This window comes from Geospiza fortis, unplaced genomic scaffold (assembly GCF_000277835.1).
Source record: "Geospiza fortis unplaced genomic scaffold, GeoFor_1.0 scaffold1, whole genome shotgun sequence".
NCBI classification, from domain to species: domain Eukaryota; kingdom Metazoa; phylum Chordata; class Aves; order Passeriformes; family Thraupidae; genus Geospiza; species Geospiza fortis.
The window spans coordinates 1129252-1150097 of record NW_005054320.1 but is presented as its reverse complement, the minus strand read 5'-3'; the positions used below and the strand labels follow the sequence as shown (position 1 = coordinate 1150097).

The window sequence follows — 20846 nt, the reverse complement described above, 5'->3', positions numbered from 1 at the left end:
CTGGGGCCGGGCCCGAAGCCGCCTCTTGGCCTGGGTCGTGCTTTAGGGGAGCGTGACTGCTGCTGCTGTGGTATTTGTACGGAGACGGAGAGCAAAATCACCGCGAGTGTAGATTCAGCAAGGTGCCGATGGTGCATTCGGTGTGGTTTTCTGTGCGGAGTTTTAGAATACACTCTTGCCAAAAGGCCAGAGATGACGTGACATCTGCCCTATCACTCAGAATTGTGGGAGAAGTCTGGTGTTCAAGTTCCCTAATTCCTCCGTGGATTTAGGGAAGACTAGGGAACGCAAAGCAGCATATCCTTAACAGCTCACATGCAGAAAAGATTGTTTAAACCCCACAAGCTCACAAAACTCCTGCTGCCATAAGGAGATAAAAGGTATTTGCATTATAAGGTGTCCCAGAGGACATTTAAGCCTCAGTTAGTTTTGGGGCAGTCTTTTGAAAAGAGCGTTGAAACAAACCTGAGCCAATAATACAATGGGCAAATGGGGTAAACTAGAAGAGGTGCTGAGCTCCAAAACACACACTGTCTGATGATATTTATTATATTTGTTACATATGCATGCTTTTGCTACATTTTTCTAAATCATTTTTGGCCACTTGGTTGCTGAGAGAATCCTTTATTTTGTCTGTGTGTTTTTGTTTGTTCAGAGAATAAAGGAGAATTCCCTGGGAGCTGTATTGGCCTGTATAAGAACTAGGAAGCTGTATAAGAACTAGGAAAGCCAGAAATAGTGAAGGAGGATAAATAGTTTCTTAATAAATTGTTTATAGATTCTTAATAAATTGTTTGCTTACAGAAGGAATTTTCTGTTAGGCTTTTTTTGTATAGCAAAAAAGCAACAAAAGCAATAATTTTCCATAAGTATTCATGCATTATGTGAAAAGAGAATTCTGATTCACAGAATCATCAAATAGACCCACAGAGTGATTTAGGTTGGAAGGGACTTTAAAGCTCATCCAGTCCCACCTCCTGCCAAGGGAAGGGACACCTTCCACTAGACCAGGTTATTCCAAGCCCTGTCCAACCTGGCCTTGAACACTTCCAGGGATGGGGCAGCCCCTCCTTTTCTGGGCAACCTGTGCTAGGGCTTCACCACCCTTACAGGCAAGAATTTAATATGTAATTGAAACCTATTTTGTTTCAGTTTGAAGTCATTCCTCCTTGTATCACTACAGTTCCTGATGAAGACTTCTCTCCAGCTTCCTTGTAGGCTCTCTGCAGATAGTGGAAGGATATTCTGTGGGCCCCCTTGAGCCTTTTCTTTTCCAGGTTGAACAGCCCCAAGTCTCTCAGCCTGATCCTAAAGAGAAGAATAATTTTCTAGGTTTCTATGTTTAAAGCACAGGTGGACTCTTCTTTGAGTGACTTTATGTTAATTAGAAGGTTCATTATAAAGTAAAATTAGGATCATATTTTTAAATGCATAATGTGTGCAAAATAAAATTAAATGGATAATTGACTCCTGTCCCTTTTCTTTTGTCAGCCTTCTAGCAGTGGCCGAGCTGCAGAGCTCCTTGCGAAAGAACGTGGAACAGTGCCTGGGTTTATCGGCTTTGGGATGTCTCAGAGCGATCTAGGATATGTTCCTGCAATTCAAGGAGCAGAAGAAGTAGACAGCCTTGTGGATGCTGATTTCCGAATGATATTGCGAAAACTTTCTAAAAGGGATGTCACAACCAAGTTAAAAGTAAGTGTATCCTTTGCCCCCCATATTTTTTTTTTAATTGGAGAATGATACCGTTTTCTTAAGGGAGGAAGAGGAAATGACTAATTTCACTTTGATGGATTTGCTAGAACTGCAATTCAGATGATATCCTGGATAACCTAGAGCAAGGTCCATCATGCAATTATCTCTATGAATGCTCATTTGCAAGAAATTATTTGATTTTTGGAAAAGGAAGTTGCAGTTTTGGTTACAAACTGCTAAATTACAGAATATATCTACCTGATTTCTTAAGTCATGCTCTTGATATTTTAATTTTAGGCTATGCAAGAGTTTGGGACGATGTGCAAGGAAAGAGAAGCGGAAGTTGTTAAAGGTGTTCTTCCTTACTGGCCAAGAATTTATTGTAAAATTTCACTGGTAAGTATTTAAGTATTTAAATTAGAAACTTACCTATCTACTTCCTATGACTACCTCTAAAGTGGTCTTTGTTTGTTTGTTTGTTCGACCTATCTACCTTTGTTGGAATTACTGACTTGTTCTAGAAGAAACATCAAGTTGAAGGAAAATACTGTTCTTTTTGTGGGACAGATTTCAGTATTGGCAGTGGGTGGAATCTTCAACTGTTGATGTCTGGGATGTACTTCCTTGATAGGTCTATTAGACCTTTATGTTTAAAAGATGATACTACATTTCTTAGGAAAAGTTCTTTTATGTGGATTCCAAAAAGGCTAGAGAGTCTGTTCAGTTAACATAATTATAAACTTTCTTGATCTAGGGCTGACCAGACTTAACATTAAAAAAATACTCCAAACCCAAATATGAAAAGACCGCGTGTAGCCAGATTAGCAATAAGTTTCTTCATCTATTTATTGTATTTCCAAGCTGTATAGAATGGCTACTGTTGAAAACATGGTATGGAACAAAATGAATCACTATTCTTAACCATTAAAGGAATTCCTACTGTTTCTTTCTGGAGTCGAGAGTGTAAAAAATTATGATGTTGTAAACTCATATGCAAACAAAGGATAGCATTGCACAGCTTATGGTAGTTCTAACTCAGAAGATGTCTTCAAGGCTTCCTGTTTCTCCTCCCTCTTGTCTGTCTGTAAAATGTTTGTATAAATTGGAAACAAAAACTGTTGTTTGGGATATCAGGAGAAAGTTACAATCTGAGTGTACAACAGTTTGGGAATATGATGCTACCAAATTAGGACTCTCCCCATACCTTGGGATACCAAAACTTTTTTGTCATTGGTGTGTATTTTCAAATCTATGTTTCAAATCCAATTAATTGCAAACATGGCTTTTTAATCACCACTTTTGCTTTGAAGTACCTGAAATCAAAGGTACATTTCTTAAACCAATAAACTTTTCTCTTTTTTTCCTTCTTTTCTATGTTTAACAGGATCATGATCGCCGTGTTCGAGAAGCAACTCAGCAATCTTTTGAGCAACTGATTCTTAAAGTCAAAAAACACTTAGCTCCTTACTTAAAAAGTATCATGGGTTACTGGCTGATTGCTCAGTGTGACACTTTCTCCCCTGCTGCTTCTGCAGCAAAAGTGGCTTTTGAGAAGGCTTTTCCTTTGAGCAAGCAACCTGAAGCCTTAGTATTCTGTAAGGATGAAATTCTTAATGTGAGTTTACTTTTGTATTTCTTTAAGGCTTTGTATATGTCAATGTCTGTTATAAGTTTAAAAGTCATCCTTCCCCCATCTGTGCTTCATGGTTAAATTTCTTTCTTGCCTGAAACTTTGCCCCTGTGAAGAGAATGGTTAGGGTTGGAAAGGACTTTTAAAAGGTCTTTGTGTTCCACCCCCTGCTGTAGACTAGGACACCTTCCACTAGAGCTGGTTTCTCCAAGCCCTGTCTAACCTGGCCTTGAGCACTTCCTGGCATGGGACAGTCCCGGCTTCTGTGGGTAACTTGTGCCAGTGCCTCACCACCCTCGCAGGGAAGAATTTCTTCTGTAAGGAAATATAAGAAAGAAAAATAATAAGGAATGCAGAGAAAAAAATACATATTTTTTTGGACTTGAGATGAGAATGACTGGAACCAAAGGAATGAATTGTGAATTTCCTTGTGTGCATTCCTGTGTAATGATGTTCAGTCAACACATAATGTTGCTGACAGATGGAATAATGATGTTGGAGTAGTTTAGCTATAGTGAAAAAGAATGCAGAATGCTGAGCAGTGTTTCAGCATCTACAAGTTTAATTCTGACCATTATGCTTTTCTGTCAGTTAGATATGATACTCAGTGGACTGAATTAAAAAAAGTTCGAAGATTGCATTGCTGGTCCATCATGTGCAAACCTAACTGATTTGATTTGCCTCCTTTTGGCTTCTTTTTAGCAGGAGCACATTGACATGGGACTGCAATTTACTAAGTGTTAGGGAGACTCAATTCAGACAGTACCACAGCTACCATGAATCAAATTCTCTTCTAGCATGTTTACTAGCATGTCTAAAAATATTAGAAAGACAGCTCAGAGGTTGTGAAATTTTATTGTAGGGCTGTCTCTGAATAATGTGTGGACTATATTGTTCAAATATAAGTGTTAGATTTCTTTGTGTTTATATGCATGTTTTTTCCCCCATAGGTACTCCAAGATCACCTTCTGAAGGAAACAGCTGATACGCTTAGTGACCCTCAGTATGTTTGCCTGCTTAAATGTATATTTAATTCTTTAAATCTTGATCTTTACTGGGTTCTCTGTCCCTGGAAGTAGTGAATTTAGTTTTGTTTCAGGAGACAGAATAATTATTTGAATCCAGATCCCAGCAACTTTGATTGGGACTTAAGTGTTGCGTACAAGTAGAGATATTATAAAAGAAAGGCCAAATATATATATATATTATATTTATATTATATTATTTATTATATAATTTATTATATAAAATCAGGCCTTGTTCTGCTAAATTACCAGCTAGCCTGTTACGTATTCTAAGTGCAGCTAGCTAAATTCCCATGTGAAAAATCATAAAAAATGAAGGCAGTTAACACAACAGACTATTCTGGTAAGAGAACTGTTTGCACCTACAATAAACAAAAAATCTGTCTCATAAAGATCAGTGAACAAAATATGTAAACTAACCAAAAATGAAGAGATTTGACAGATGGACACCCTAGCCATTTACTGACGATTAAATTGAGTGTCAGTGTATTGTTAGCCAATTTGGTCTAATACAGTACCTTCTGATATTTCCTATTAATATGAGCTTTGTGAATAAAGAATTGACTTTTTCAGCATGATAAAATTGAGTCCCAGCTGCTTATTACTACAACACTTAAGTATAAATGTTTTTGAAAGTGTTATCAGTTATCTAATTTTGTTTCAGCTCTTTTAAGACTATAATTTGTGAGTAGCTGGAAGATGAGATGACTTGTAACTTTTTTTCTAACACTTCATAGTGTAAGTTAGAACCTATGGAAAGTTTATGTATTTACATTGCTGGCACCTGAAATCGAAAAATGAACACAAAAAAAAATGAAGGCAGTTTAGTTTAGACAAACTTGGGATGGCTGCTGGTTTATTTGTGGTCCACTTTTAACTTTTTTGTTTGTTTTGCTTTCTGAGAACTGTACCAGAAGAAGAAAGGGAAGCCAAATTTTTCCGGATTCTGACCTGTTCCTTGTTAGCTTTAAAAAAGTTGCTCAGCATGTTGCCAAAGAAAGAGATGCATTCATTGGAGGAAAAGTTAATGTCACTTCTATCCCAAAACAAATTTTGGAAATATAGCAAAAACAATGTATCACAGGTGACTTTTTAATTTCTTCTTTATTTTGCTTGGTTTTCGTTACAGGTAATACCCTTAACCTAAGGAAGTATTAATTACTTGTATTCTCCAAGGATGCACTTGGTACTTTGCTTAGGTTTGAAAGAGCCTTCAGGTTTCTATGTAGATTCCAGAAAGGCTAAAGAAACTGTTCAGTTAACTAATTATAAATCTTTTTGAACTGGGACTAATATCTGACTGACTTAATGTTAAAAAACCAGCCAAACTCAATATAGACAATATTGCTTGAAAATTTATCCAGTAGGCTAAACTTTTGTATCCATATCATCATGATCTACTTTTTGGCAATCTGCCATCATTAAGATTCATGTAGAAGATACAAATTCTGTCAACTTACAGCATGTTTTCGTTTTTTAAACAATTTTACTGGTCTTTAATCTGTACATAGAGTAATGAATTAATGCAATAGTATTTTGTTCAAAAGCTTTAAGTTGCTTTTGGGAAAAAATGCCTTTTGAGAAGTATATAAAAATACAACTTTTGACAGGCATTTCATCACTAAACAAATTACATTAAAATATTTGATAAGACTGTTTATTAACTACTTTGTTTTTCTTGGTTTTTAATAATATTTTAACCTTTGTTAATGTGATAAGATACGGGCATGGTGTATTGTAAACTTTTGTTGACTTTAAAAGGAATCTTATTAACTACATATAGTGACAAATTTTGTTTTTCCTTCTGTGACCTCTGTCAGGTTCGCTCAGCTTTCTTTGAGCTGATTTCTGCTTTTTGTCAGCACTTGCCTGAGGTGGTGAAAGCTGAAGCACCAAGAGTTTGTCCTGCTGTTCTTCTCAGCATTGATGACAGTGATGCAGTGGTGTGTCCTGCTCTTTGGGAAGCAGTGCTTTATACTGTCACCACTATTGAGGTAATGTGAGACATTTTCATCAAATTTAACTTTTCACCAAGTGTTGTTCTCTGTGTAGAATTAGGAAGACAGGCTTGACTGGGTTTTCTTTATGGTTAATAACAGGAATTCCATAAGGGTACATCCTCCTTCTTTCAGTGTAACTTTCAAATATATCATGTCCAGCATATCTGAAAACTAGAGTTGTTTTATGAATTTAATTTAATTAACCTGAAACCCTTTTATCCAATGTAGTTACTAGTTAGTCAAATAATGCTTAAAACCTTTTTCTTTGTTAAAGACAGTTATAAAAAAGACCTGCAGTGCATTTTTTGTTAGTTTGTTTCCCCTTCAAATGTAAGGGTTCTATAGCTTTTTGTTTGGTTTTTTGGTTTTTGTTCCCTTAATTTTAAGTGAAACACTGGCTTTGAATTTATTAGCAGGATGAGTTTTTGCCATAGACTGGGATACTTTGAGGGTTTAACGCTGCAGCTCCCTTTTGCAACTGCTGGAATGAGCTGGAACAAGTTTTCTTGAAGAAAAACCCGTAAATGGTCTTTGTTCAGCTTGTTATAAATATCGGTACCTTGAACTATAATAGATATGATAATAAATAAAATAGATCAGATGACAAAAAAATTTAGGGAGGGGGAAGTGCCAAAGCAGTTTCTAACCATCAGAAAATTTTCAAAGAGAGTTTTGAAGTTAGTGATACTTCCAAACTCATTGGCTTGTCTTGATAATGAGAACTTAAAATTAAATACAGTATTAATTACAACAGTGATTCCTATGAAGCATCATGAAAGTATGATTAAAGACAAACCTTTAATTGCAGTTGCTAATAAGGAAGGTCAATTGATTTTAAACAGTGCAGAAATAGTTCTATCATGTTAACTTCACAAGCCAAAATAGGGAGAAAATTATTTTAAAGATACTGGCAAGTGAGTAACTTAACAGAATTTAAATTTCACAATGACATGTTTCAGCTATAATATGGGGATGTAGGTTAAGTGGCTACCTTGGGGGTTCTTCTGAGGCAACATCTTGTTGTTTAATTTATAGTAAATGAATTTCTTTCTGTAGGACTGTTGGAGTCATGTAAATGCCAGGAAAGGAGTTCTGCCGAAGCTCTGGACAGTGCTTCGAGAAGGTGGGCGAGGATTAGCTACCATTATCTACCCAAACCTCCTGCCCTTCATTAGCAAGGTGCCTCCTGATGTTGTGGAACCGAAGCTGGAATACTTCAGGGTTTTTTTCGGCTCTATAATTCAAGGGTATGGACCACAAATTTATTTATTTGGAATCAGTCTCTTTTATATTTGGAAATAATGAAACTAATCTTTAAGCATTTGAAGATAAATGAGATTATATTTTTAAAATTATTTTCAAAATCCAAAACTGGAGTCAGTCCTTTGTGGCTGTTCCTGTCATTTTAAACCTTCAGCTTTCCTTTTGATTTTACTATATCTTCCTTACATGAAGCATTGTTATCTTTCCTTGTCAAAGCTTTGTGTTTATTCCATGACAAATTTGAGTATGGAACATTATTATAATTAAGAATGACTCTTAGGAATCATGCTCTTCTCACCAGTGTGTAATTCTTACATAGGAGATTAGCCTTGTGATAGTGACATTTCCTTTATGCACAAACGGTAATTTTTGTGATACTCATTTTTAAAGGATGAAACTGCTTGTACTTTCTGCCTTTAAAATACCTCAAAACCACCTTTCTATCAAATGTAATTTAAATGTGCACTTATGCATTGCATACTCAAAAGCATATAGAAGTATTTTATGAAATGCTGAAATTTAATTTATTTAAAAAGTAAATGAAAAAAAATCAATTCTCTGCTGATGTTGGTGTGAAAATTAGCAGAGCTCTTGGAGAAGAGTTATGTAGGGGTTTGTTTGAAAAGTATAGAATTTTATTACATGTAGTAATCATTGTAATAATTCTGTGATCATTCGTGTGTGTGATCTAGTATTCATTAAAAAGCAAAGAAATTGCAGGTTTTCCAACTCAAAACTGGAGAGACTGTCTTTAAGTGGCTTTCTTTTTCTTCCTCTTTTTTTTTTTCCCTGTAATGACAAAAGGTGACACTCTCTGAACTTCTGTGGTATGTGTGGAAAATTGCAAAAGACTTTTGACAGCCAAATGAAACAGGAGACACTGTGCTAGGCTGTATATGGCTTCTCTGTTTATATAGATCTGTTTTTTCTGAAGCTAAGACCGAATGAAGAATTTCATTGATATAGATTCTGTTAAATTCTTGGGTTAATCAGCTTTCTAAATTGACTTTATTTTGGTCTGACTCCTGTAAATGACTCTGTGATCTTGTATTCTCATACTGGTCTCTGGATCAGAACAACGTAATTGAGGGTACATTGATAACATTCATACTGGATTTCTTGAAAACTGGGTTACTTGGTTTCTTCTGTGTCTTCTCACAGGTTGTCAAATGAGAGGACAATAGCCAGTCCTTCAGAAAGTTCAGCAATTATAACTGCATTTATGGAATGTCTGTGCTTTGCTGTACTACAGAAAGGAGAAGACCAAAGCCAAATTCATCAAATGCTTATATGTGACCAGGTATTAATCAGAAATACTGAATATTGTTGTGTGTACATTTAATAAGTCAAAATTAAAGAGAAATGTGAATTTTAGGTGGGGATTTACTTCTCTGTTAGAGTTTCCTTAGATTTTATGGAAAAAACCACACAGAATTGTCAAGGCTGGAAAAGACAAGATCATCCAGTCTCACTGTCAGCCCAGCCCCATCAAAATCCCCCCCAGACCATGTCCCCAAGAGCCTCATCCAGGTGTCTCTTAAGCACTTCCAGAGCTGGTGACTCCACCAACTCCCTGGGCAACTTATTCCAATACCTGACCGCATTTCCATTGATTTTTTTTCAATACCTGGTCTGAATTTCCCCTGCTACAATTTAAGGCCATTCCTTCTCATCCTTTCACTTGAGACATGGCAGAAGAGACCCGCGTCCACCTCCTTTCAGGGAGTTGTAGAGAGCAATGTGTAACAAAAGTAAAGGTACTGAATTTAGGGGTTTTTTTCTTCCTATGAAATAATCCTTTTTACTGTGCAATTAAAGTTATATTTAAGGGGGGAAAAGTGCCTCCCATCCTGTATGTTTTTATAAAATGTTCAAACATAAATAATTCTGATATTTGCAGGGTTGCTTCCAGAATGTTTTTCAGAATTATGTAATTTCTTGGCATTATAAAGAATAAAATGATTTTATAAATTGGATCACTGTTCTTAAATACATTTTTTTTGTCTTTATAGCTAATTCCTTTTGTCAGTGCTGTACTTAAGGAGCCCAAGTTACAAAGTGGACCATTGTTTTATCAAACAGCAGAAATGCTGAGTTCCTGGGAAGCTAAAGCAGAACTCTCCAATGATGATGGCACAGATGAAGTTTTCCAGAAACTGTTGTCAGATTTTTGGGGCCATCTTTTAAAAATGTGTATACTTCATGTTGATAGGTTGGATGCTGACAAGAAATTACTGTTTGCCATATCTGGTATGCTAGAAATTCTTCATAATCCAAAGAGTGCTATGAAACCAAACAATAGAAAATCTCTAAAAATCAGATTTACAGATGAGGATGAATTTGAAAGGAACACTGAGAGTCGAAAGCTCATGGAAGTTAGAAATGGTGACTCTGAAATTCAGGCTGACTTGCAGCAAACGTCACGTCTAAGGAAAGAACCTCTAGAGAACTTAGTCTGCAACCTGGCCGAGCTGAGCATCGTGTATGTCAATGAACAGAAGTCAGAACGGCATTTGAACTTTCTCTCTGCCCTGCTCAACACTTTTTCCTCAAACAGAGTTTTCCAAGTACTTTTAGAGCAGGGAAATAATGTAAGTCCTGCTCAAGCTGAATCCCAAAATGAAGTGAAAGCTCATAACCGAAGTCCATCTGTACAGTTTCTGTATCTGAATTTAATAACCTGGCTGAAAGAAGACTGGAGAAAAGACACCCATTTCCTGGTTGATATTTTATACAGTGTACTTCATTGTTGCAACAATAATGATGAAAGGAAAGTCATTCTTGATGATTTAGCAAAGGTATGACTTGTACATGATGTTGTTAATTTTTATCAGAGTCATTACTGTTATTGTGGGCTGTGGTTCACTAATAATCTTATTTTGGCACTGTTGCATGGATGATAATTCTACATGAATTTGGGTTAAGTTCAGCATAAGGAAGATAGTTTTTGGAAAGTTGGACATGATAGTGTTGGAGTGAAAGGTTCTGTCATTTTCTATATGGTCTAAATAATTTTAAAAAAGTATCATCAGAATTTCTCTGCTCTTGGTTCTTTATACAGTGTATTTTAATAGTCGTCATTGGTAGCCTTTTGTAGAAATACAGTCCCTTACTGAATTTTGTGGGAGAGAAAGATTTGCAAGACAAAAATGATACAATCAATAACTTTGTAACTGAAGTTTATCAGCTTCTACTTATGCCTGCAGAACAGATAAAATGGCATTGTTTCTTCCTGTTCAGCAAAGATTTTTATTAAATATTGGGGAATTTTGTTTTTCTTTTCAGATGGATCTTAAGTGGGTTATTTTTCTCCAGATAATTCAAAAGGTAAAGATTAAGATTTTTTTTTGTTCTTGTTATGCGTAATTTTTAATAATTCTCTGATGTTAGCTTTGAGACTCATATGTGTTTGTAGTGGTAATTTCCATAGTTTGAAAATCTTACAGTTTTAGAGTAGTGTTTGATTTAAATGCACTTAAATCTGGGGACAGTCTTAAAAATGAAATGATGGTGTCAAAACAAAAAAATCTTTGTCCCGTCTGTTTTCAGTCAGTTTGCTTTGTGAGCCAGAGGGATTCCTGATTTGTGGATCATCTATTCTAAACTAGAGAGAATGGAGCTGGGGATTAGACCAATAATTAAAATTATTATTTATATCATCATCCCTACAAGGTGCTTATAAGGGAAAGGTAGTATTCAATTTTTTCCGCTGAATATTGACAAACTGACGTTTAAGTAATTGCATGGGATGAAATAGGAAGTGTATGATGAATTTTTGGACAAGAACTCATAACACTTGACTTACAGTTCGGTCCATAGACCACAGGATCTTCCCTCACATATGCTGTGTATATTAGGAATACTGAGTTTTTGTGATTTTTTAACTTACAGTGGCTCATCAGCAAAATAAAGTTTTTGTGACCTTCTCTTTCTTCTTAAAGAAATTCAGGTGCTGTAAACAGTTTTAATGTTGTAAGTAGACTTTATTTCAGCCAACTCGGTCATCCAGAAGTTATTTTTCTAACTCCAGTGGAGGAATTTCCAGGGCTCTATAGTTGGAGGAGAAACATAAGGAAGCATTTTCAGAAGGTGATTTGTTTCACTCTGCAGTAGAGATCTGACCCAGCCATAAGTTGCAGTCTCTGACAAAAAGAAAGTTGGGGGGTGTTGTTGCAGGTGCAAAATCTGAAGGCTTTTAATGGCAGATGATATAATTCTCACTCTGTGTGCAAGTTTGACATACTAATCTTATGCTTAGTAATAAAAGTTAATAGTTAATAATGGGTTACGCAGAGAAGCTGTGGGTGCCCCATCCCTGGAAGTATTCAAGGCCAGGTTGGATGGGGTTTAGAGTAGCCTGGTTTGCTGGGAGGTATCCCTGCCCATGGCAGGGGGTTGGTAGTTAAATTGGAACTTGGAAGATGATCTTTATGGTCCCTTCAAACCCAAACCATTCTATTATTCTATACCCTCAAAGATTCCTGGAATGTGTTTCTTGTGATCCAGGCATGCTCAGGCACAGCAAAACTTTCCTTAGTCTCTGACTGGTTGAAAGGAGACACGCTTGGAGAAAGACTGGTAATGCTGGCGGATGATCTGTGTCACCTGGGCTTAAAACCTAGCGCAGCCTCATCAGGATCAGCCTCTTCAGAAAGGTGGACCCTTCTGAGCTTGGTGTTGTCGCAGCACGTTAAAAGTGGTGAGCATATATAATCCTTTGAGTTCATGAAGTGTAAATGCTGCACTTACCCTTTGCATAAGATTGAAAGAATTTGGGATCTTCCAGAATACTTCATGTAGAACATTTAGGTTTTCTCCCGGTAGTTTATTGTTGATTGGTTAGTTTTCGTTGGGGTTTTTGTTTCTTAGTTTTGGGCTTTTTTTATACTTAAGCCAGTTTACTACATACTATTTAATTTTGTAACGCTAACTTGCAGCAGTAGCTGCCATTTTTTTGGTCCACATTGCTAAACAAGGGCAGTATTTAAAGAGAAGATTCAGATTTGCAAGTTTTGAAAACTTGAGGAAAATTTAAGTAAGCTTGATCTATCAGCTGATGTGCTGTAAAATAATATGAATTTTTAAACCATACCATGTGAAATTTATCTTAAAAACTGGAATACCAAATCAATTGTTATGAACCTATGTGTGTTTTAGTAATGCTTTGTTACAAGATCTTTGAATTGTTTTAAGCCATTTCCATTTATTTTTATGTCTTTAAAACTCTGTATGTGCTCTTATGCTGTATATGTATTCTGATTTTTTTATTAATAGCTATTATTCATAGCATTCTCTTTAATTTGTTAATATCATCCTGTTTCATTTGTTTGCAATTTTAGTATCTTTTGTAGACTTCCAGGGGAGTTCATTTTTCTTCATGTTTTCCATGTAAACTCCGCATTTGCTTTGATCCCTGTGGTGACATATTTCAGTGTCAGTGGATGCTGTGCACATTTAGTAATAAAAGCCTCTGTTATGGCCTTATTATTATAAGGAGCCCAGTCCCCAGGGGGACAGGGTGCCCGAGTTGCCAGGCTTAGCTCAGGCCGATGCCACAGGGCTACCTGCTAGCAAGCAATGGTGGTTATCAGCTCTTATAGTGATTGCAAGCTCTCAGGATTCCAGCTCTTGCTTGCTAGGCAGTAGTGAGCCAGGGCTGAGGCTGCAGCAGATGGAGAGGAGAATGAGGCGCTCGGGGGTTCCGCAGCGGTGGCTGTATTGGGGAGATCTGCGAAAGGTCCCGAGTCAGCTCTTCTTCTGCCCGAATGGGCTAAGCTATGCCCCTTTTATAGTGTTCAGGAGGATCCAGATTTGACCGATAGTAAGGGTTAAAGTAACATAGCCTATAGGGTTACAGGGATAAGCTTTGGGGCGGAGGTCAGGGAGACAGGAACTAATGTTGCTGTCTCAGCATTCCTATTATTCAATTCTCCATGGGGCTTTCCCTATGTCCATGGAGTTTACTACACACATTCATAGTGCTTCCAAGTTTCAAAGATACACACAGGCAGCTCATTGTGGTGCATGTTCTTAGACAAGGCATCCTGAAGGTGTCCTAAGATTGTTTTTTCTGTTACTGGAACTTCTGATGTAAAGGACTATTAGGAAAAACCTCTTTCCTCTCTCCACAGAGAGTTCAACACATGTGCTTGTGAGTGTGTGATGTTCTAGGGCTGATTGTCCAGTGACTTTGCTTTTTGACTCTAGAGCCAGAGGCACTCCTGAGCTCATTTTCTGCTGGGTGGTGGGTGACCTGTTTTTAAATCATTTTGATTGAAACTTAAGAGATTTTGAGGAGCTATGGTGGTTCTTGACTTAGTCATTAAAACCAAAGTAGAGTATGTGGACTTTCAAAAGGATTTTTTCAATGAGATCTCTTATCTAAGTTTCTTAAGCAAATTGTCTTGGAGAGAATAGGAGAGCCTTTCATGGATAGTGGCCTAGGATGAAAGGAATTAAAGGGGAAAAAGGATAAATAGTGAAAGGAAGATAATTGTTGCTGAAACTTCAGAGACCCATAGCAGTGTGTTGGGATACTGAATGCTTAACTGATACAAAAGATTACAAAAGAAATCCAAAGCCAATAAATACTACAGGTATACATGGGAAGAACACAATTGTAACTATATCAATTCAATGACAGACTCTGACCTGTTAAAACTCAAAAAGAGATCTTCAGTCATTGTGGTGTTTCCCTGTAAGTGACGGGTTGTAAAAAAGTAGTAAAAGAGGAACACAGTTTATTAGAAGCTGTTGTGAAAAGAACAGAGGACAAATTAAAATTATAGCATGTAGTCAATATACTGAATATGTAGTTAATATCTGGAATACTGCATGTCGTTTTGGTCGCTGCAATATTCTTGTTCAAGGTTGGTCACTTGCAATATTCTATATGCTTTTGAAAAACGTGTAATAGAATATGCCCAAGGAAGTCTGGCAGGGATGGTTAGACAAGCAGTGGCTTCTGCTTGTAGAGGCAAGGAAACAGACAAGAATTTGTCAGCTTCTAGTGGAAGTGATTTAAGGACGGGGTTGTGCTTAAAAGCCGTAAAATTGCAATTTATATAGAAAATGCAAATGGTGAGAAATGTATCATTGTTTCTTTCAGGGGAAGAACTTGAATTTCTAACACATGCTTAGGTAGCAGTCTTGAGGGCCAAGAAAAGTAAACTTCTTCATACAGTTTATAATTAAATAATGGAACTCATTGCCACAGGATACTGTGGAGTTTGAGGATAAATGGGATTGGCTTGCTTGTATCCCATGAAAAAGGATCTAAGCATGTTTGTGGCTATATGCAATAGTACAGTGAAATCATGGGCTCACAGTTGGTTGCCAGAAGCTAGGAGGGCATAAAAGGGGGAAGGATCACTTTGCACTTGCTCTATCTTTAATACCTTTTTCAAAGCTGCTTCAGCTGGTTTAGAGAAAAAATACTGTCATGGTTTGACGCTGGCGCAATGTCAGTGCCCCCATGAAAAAACATTCTCCCTGGTATCTGCTGTGAGATGTGACCAGGAATAAGCAAAGCAGGCCCCCACTTAGAAATAAAGAAGAGAAAACTTTATTAGCTAAACTACAACTATGTGTAAAAAGAAACACACAGGAAAAATAAAAACCTTCCAAAACTATTTCCTCCTCCCCCCACCAAATTTCCAATACATCCATCCCTCAGATCACCAATTCTCGGTCCATCACCACCATTTAGATAATCAATTCTCAGTTCATCAAGGAGCCAGGAGTCCCCCTTGTGCCATAGGCTTCTTCTGGAAACACAGTTGAGACCTCTTGTGTTTCCTGTCACAAATGGCACCGCACCTGGAGATCATTGCCATCGTGACATCTTCCTTCCATGCCCAGTACTCTCACCACTGCACATGGACCAGAGCTGCTTCTAGGGTTTTCCTTTCAAGGGTGCTTTGTCCAGTTCCAAAAAAGAGCACAGTCTCTCACTTTCGGGACACCTGTCCCACGCAAATTTCACCCCCTGGGGCCGAGGGGGTCTCAAAAACAGAGATCTTCTCTTCCACTGAAGATCGAGGGCACCAACCACCACCCTCCTCATCCATTGTCTCTGCTCATGCCTTCTTTCACATAACATCACTGCACTCCCTTGGCTCCAAGCCATTGCCTCCCCCTAAATGCAGTCTCTGTGTAACAGGGAAAAAAAATGGTTCCGTCCATGGCTATACAAGAAAAGTTTAGCCAAAAGCCACTCCATCATCTCCTCCCAGCTAAGATTCTTCTCTACTTCTCTCGTGGCCCATTTCCTCTTACCTCATCTCTTATCTCTCTTCTCATGCAGCTCCAGGAGGATCAGCATTTGTAAGGTTTCTACCCCCCCCTCCCCCCTCCTTCTCAGCCGGCCTGCTATTGGATTTCAAGGTGGCCCGGCACTGCCCAGCCGGCAGCTGGGCCCGGCGGAACCCAAGGGAAAGGTTTCCTGGGAGTCCTCTCCTTTTAACCCCTGTGTTCTCAGAGGCATATCCATGTCCCCAGTGGCCACACCAGGTGCCAGTATTCAAATCTGAGCACCCATTGGTTTGACCACAGCATTCCAAAAAACTCACTTCCTCTCAAACCACGACAGATACTTAGTAGTGTGAAATGTTGGCTGGTGTCTGTGAAATAGAAGAGTTTAGGTGTCCATTAGACTGAAACTGTTTTGCACTTTATTTTGCATTCAAAATTAGTTAATAAAAATCAAATCAGTCTATATTAATATGACATCTTTGCATGGTTGTGTTTATCAAGCAATCAAAGCATATTTTCTTTTTCCTCTGCCCAATAGAATCATTGATTGGTGAAACCTTTGTTGAAAGGATTATTGATAAACTTCAGGCAGCTCTGTCTAAAGCAAAGGATCTTTCTGAAGCTGGAGATACTGAACCATCAGTATCCTTCATCTGCGATGTGGCCTCAAGCTTTTTCAGCTCAGTGGAAGGCTGTTTGCTGATGCCATCCTCAGAAGACTTGCTCCTTACCATCTTTCAGCTGTGTGCTCAGAGGCAGGATGCAACACACTTGACAGGTAATCTGGAAAAAGAACTTCAGCCAAGCTTTTTCATAGGTGATGATTACATATAAATTCCTCCTTTTCATGAAACAGAATCACGGAAGTATGTGATAGAATACTGGGTTCACATACATTGAGCAATTGCAGCTGTAGCTGACATGAAAATCTGTGCTTTAATTTACAGTGCCCATAGTTACTACTAAGCATCAAGTCCTGAACATGTTTAGAAGGATTTTTAAGGTTTTTTAATGTTAGTATCAGCTAACTTGGAGACTATGATATTGCACACTTTGTGGGCTGTTACTGAAGTTGTTTAAAGTCTATGAAATATAACAAATTAAACTTTTTTTGTTCATTTTGCAGTCTGGGGAGTCTATGAAAAAATGTGTGCAATCGCTTCTTTACAGATAACATTCTGAAACCATTTATATTGGCCAAGTTGCCTAGACAAATTGTGATCCATGCCTCTCTCTACCAGTGTCTCATGTTCATGTTCATCTGAGATGCTGATTTATATTCTCTGAATGCAGAATTTGAGGGTGTTAAATTGATACATGCATTTACTGAAATTAATACAAGTAAATACAGTGTTTCAGTGTTGTCATAGAAGTGAACTAGGACAGTGCTAGCTTGGAAAACACTGCTGCTTTATAAATGACTGTTGATGTTGTGAATGTTCAATATTTAGGTAGAAAGATCTGTGGTTTTGAAGCCTGTATGGACATATGGTAGCAGATAACAAGAACACCACTCTAATTCCCAAATGAATTAAATCTTACCTGTGAGTCACAGTTAATTTAAAATTGCTCTTCAACAAGAAAGCTATGTATGTGCCTTTGATAGTTTTTGCATGTAACCACAGAAAAGAGAATTGTTTTCCTACTGTAGGACCTTTAGACATGTAATTGTTGCTATATGCTGTAGGTTGTATTTAGAGTTTACCTGTTTGTGGTAGTTTTGCTTGTCTACTTTTTGTTTTGTTTTCTTTTTTCCTTTTCCCTATAATAGATGTACTTTTATGCAAGTTAAAACACACTTGGATGTCTGGTGTAAATTCACTTGTGCATCAGCTTCAGGGCACTCAGAGCACCTTTTTGCTTAAAGCTGCACTGTGGGTCAAGAACCAAGTTCAGTCTTCCTCTTTGGATGTTAAAAGGTAATTGGGATTCACATCTGTTCCATAATGTGTTGTTCTCCAAAACAAAACAGGATCAGTGCTATAATAGCCTTTATTTAATTGACATCTGTATTACTGAGACTTTTCAGCCTATTGGAGGCAGTGGGTAGAGCAAAACTTATACCACCTCTGGTACAGCATGTATGGAGCATTGTATCAATAGAAAATATGCAGATGGCTCTTAATGAATAGTGACAAACTTGTTTGCAGTGTTTTCTCCTTTTCTCAGGCTTCAGGTTTTGATCTCTGCAGTCAGTGATTTGTTGTTGAAGCTCATGGAAGCTGATGGACAGTCTGGATGTCTTGTGAGAGCTTACGTTGAGCATGTGACACCGAACAAAATTGAGTGGGGGAAATTGCACGAATCTCTGTGCTCTGAGGTATGGAAATGTTAATGGATTGCACAGGGTGGTCAGTCTTTCCTCAAGCCTCTGTCCCCTAGGGTGGTAAGCTTGCTTTCTTATGAAATGGCACTGCGCTTATAGGTACCATATGTTTGTGCAGAGGTTCTTGTCAGCCTTTGTCCATAAAGAGGATAAAATCTCTGTTTATGGACCTATCCAGTACTACTGGAGAAAAATCAAAATCCATGAAATTACCCCTTTCTGCACAGAGCACCAGCAACTTGCTTTACAGTTCAGGAATTTTATCTGACAGAGTATACATTGGGAAGATGTTTTTATCTCTAAGTTAATTCTTCATAAAGATTAATTTTGTGAAAGACACCAATATCTGCAGAAGAATGTGGTTTGCTATCTATCAACAAAATGCTGACATACATAGAGGAGAGTGGGAAAGGACATAAATTTCCTGTGCAGCCACCAGTAACCCTATAATTTCTTGTAAAATACATAGAGTTCTAAAGAAATGTATTTGTTTCTGAGCAGCAGTACAGTTCCAAATTACTGCTGTGCAATTAGATTTTTAATACACTGGAGTGGGTCATCGTCACCACTGTGCTTTTGATATGAATGTGTATGTTTCATATTTGTTTCTTAATAATTCTGAATTTTCAAGGTTAAACAGATCAAAGTATTTTTTCATACTCTTTTTATGCACATATTACAGTGGATGCACAAGCCTCTTCTGGAAGGAAGGCTTAGTATGAATTGTGAACCTCTGGGATCAAGTGTCAAGCTGTGTGGCACAACTAAACTTCCAGGCCATCTGTGTACTTCAGCCTTATTAAGTAAAATGGTACTACTTCAACTGAAAAATCGTGTAGTCCATGGAAATCATGATGCTGAAAGAAAAAAAATTGATAATATAAGTAAGTTAAAATGGTAAAACTTAAAGGAATTTTATTTTGTAGTAGTTGTAACCTGAATTGAAAATTAGAAATGCATAGTTAAAGTTTGGCATACAGGTATGAGAAATTATCCTTTTACCTTTTGTTGCCTTTTTTCCTCTCTTTTTTTTTTTAATGTTCACGTCTTCTTTAAAAGTAGTTTTTATATTCCTGGGACCTCTTTAGCTTATATACATCCTGTCTCAATAGAACTTTGAACTGGGAGAAGTATGAATTTTTAAAACTTCAGATTTGTTCATTGCCAAAACACATTGTGCATTGGCATGAGTGGGCAACAAGAACTGTATCCCTCCCTTGAGGGTTTAACCATAATGTAAAGATAGTTTGAGACAACAACTTTTCTTAATTCCATGAGGTAGAATCTAGTTTCCTTTTATTTTCAAGAATGCTCAAATTAAATGCAGCATTACCAAATTAACAATTCTATCTCCAGAATTCTCGCCATGATGAGAAGTGTAATTGTGTAGTGTGGGTCTTTGTAAGCTGATGAAGGAATCACGTGCTAGCTCTTACGACATTTACTTGGTTTTCTTCTGGACTTAGGTATTGACTGCCTTGTCTGCAAGAAATATATGTTAAAGAAAAGGGGGAGAACAGGGAGGAGTCATGTTGTGCTTAATTTGCTTTAAAATTTCTTGACTATCTAGAACAGATTACTGTAGCTTTTTTTCTCTTGTATGTTATGATAAAATGGCAAATATCCAGTTCATGCTCTGATTTGCATGAGATTTGCATGAGTTCATGCTCTGAGATTGCATGTAAAAATAATGTCTTTAATGCATTAAAAACATATTTTAAAAAACCAACAAAATCTTAACCTGAAACTTCTTGCTTATGCAAGTCAGTAGTCATTTATAAACAACACCTGTTATTTAATTAGTTGCAGAACTGTTATATTCACTCCAATGGATTGAAGAACTGGAGAATCCTCCTTATCTGTTTCTGGAATATCTTAACATGTTGGAAGAGATGCACATCACATATGAGGAGTTCAGTTCTCTGAGTAGTACAGCTAACCTGCAGCAAACTATATTTGACAGGTATGTGAGAACAAGTGAAACAACTCTTAGCTCTGTTCTCACAGTTTGTATTGTATAGAGTGTCACTATATTTCCATATGTGTGTTGATTCAGAATGCATCCAAATGCTTTTGTGGTGAGCCCTGAGCATCTGTATATATTAACCAGGGTATTTCTTCTTCTTTGAAGATCAGAGGAACATGGAAGACTCTGGTCCTTAACCATGGCCAAAGTGATCCGTGCTGAGAATGCTGTATCCTGGGAGAGGAAAGAACTTTTCAAGACAACAAAAGGGTATCTTAATACTGCTGCCTATAAACTTGCAGTTTGTTGCAAATGTTGATACTGTGAAATGATCCTGATTCTGACCATTGACAGCTGAAGGCTGAAAATGAAGATACTTGTGTATGGCATGTGAAAATCAGATTTGGTTTAGCATGTGGGATTAGTTATGTCAGAGGATATTGCCTCATTATGAACTTACTGATACTTTGTTTCCTAGTTCAGCTTTTGCATTCCTTCCATTCTTGGTGTTTTGCTTGTATGAATAGGTTCCTTCCATTAACAGAGGGCAGATTGCATACACTTCAGTGTTTATCATCTTTCTTAATTGAGGAAGAAAAGAGGGAACTTGTCTTCCATTGTGTGGCCAAACTTATGACATGTAAACAGACAGAGCTTTCCAGCACTGATGGTGAGTATGTTCTTACCT

At 37.4% G+C, this 20846-nt stretch overlaps 1 protein-coding gene across 1 annotated transcript in view; it reads left to right on the top strand.

Moving 5' to 3' along the window:
* Positions 1 to 1494: 1494 nt before the first annotated feature.
* LTN1 (listerin E3 ubiquitin protein ligase 1) overlaps positions 1495 to 20846 on the top strand; it is a 31615-nt gene continuing 12263 nt past the window's right edge. The window contains exons 1-18 of the mRNA XM_014306854.2: positions 1495 to 1695; positions 1993 to 2091; positions 3080 to 3310; positions 4276 to 4328; positions 5254 to 5434; positions 6171 to 6344; positions 7407 to 7597; positions 8775 to 8913; positions 9626 to 10411; positions 10899 to 10940; positions 12120 to 12312; positions 16405 to 16644; positions 17638 to 17785; positions 18036 to 18186; positions 18875 to 19076; positions 19996 to 20155; positions 20324 to 20428; positions 20686 to 20828. Of these exons, the coding sequence (XP_014162329.1) occupies positions 1567 to 1695; positions 1993 to 2091; positions 3080 to 3310; positions 4276 to 4328; positions 5254 to 5434; positions 6171 to 6344; positions 7407 to 7597; positions 8775 to 8913; positions 9626 to 10411; positions 10899 to 10940; positions 12120 to 12312; positions 16405 to 16644; positions 17638 to 17785; positions 18036 to 18186; positions 18875 to 19076; positions 19996 to 20155; positions 20324 to 20428; positions 20686 to 20828 (3367 nt within the window). The 5' untranslated portion in view covers positions 1495 to 1566. The remainder of the gene's footprint in view (positions 1696 to 1992; positions 2092 to 3079; positions 3311 to 4275; positions 4329 to 5253; positions 5435 to 6170; positions 6345 to 7406; positions 7598 to 8774; positions 8914 to 9625; positions 10412 to 10898; positions 10941 to 12119; positions 12313 to 16404; positions 16645 to 17637; positions 17786 to 18035; positions 18187 to 18874; positions 19077 to 19995; positions 20156 to 20323; positions 20429 to 20685; positions 20829 to 20846) is intronic.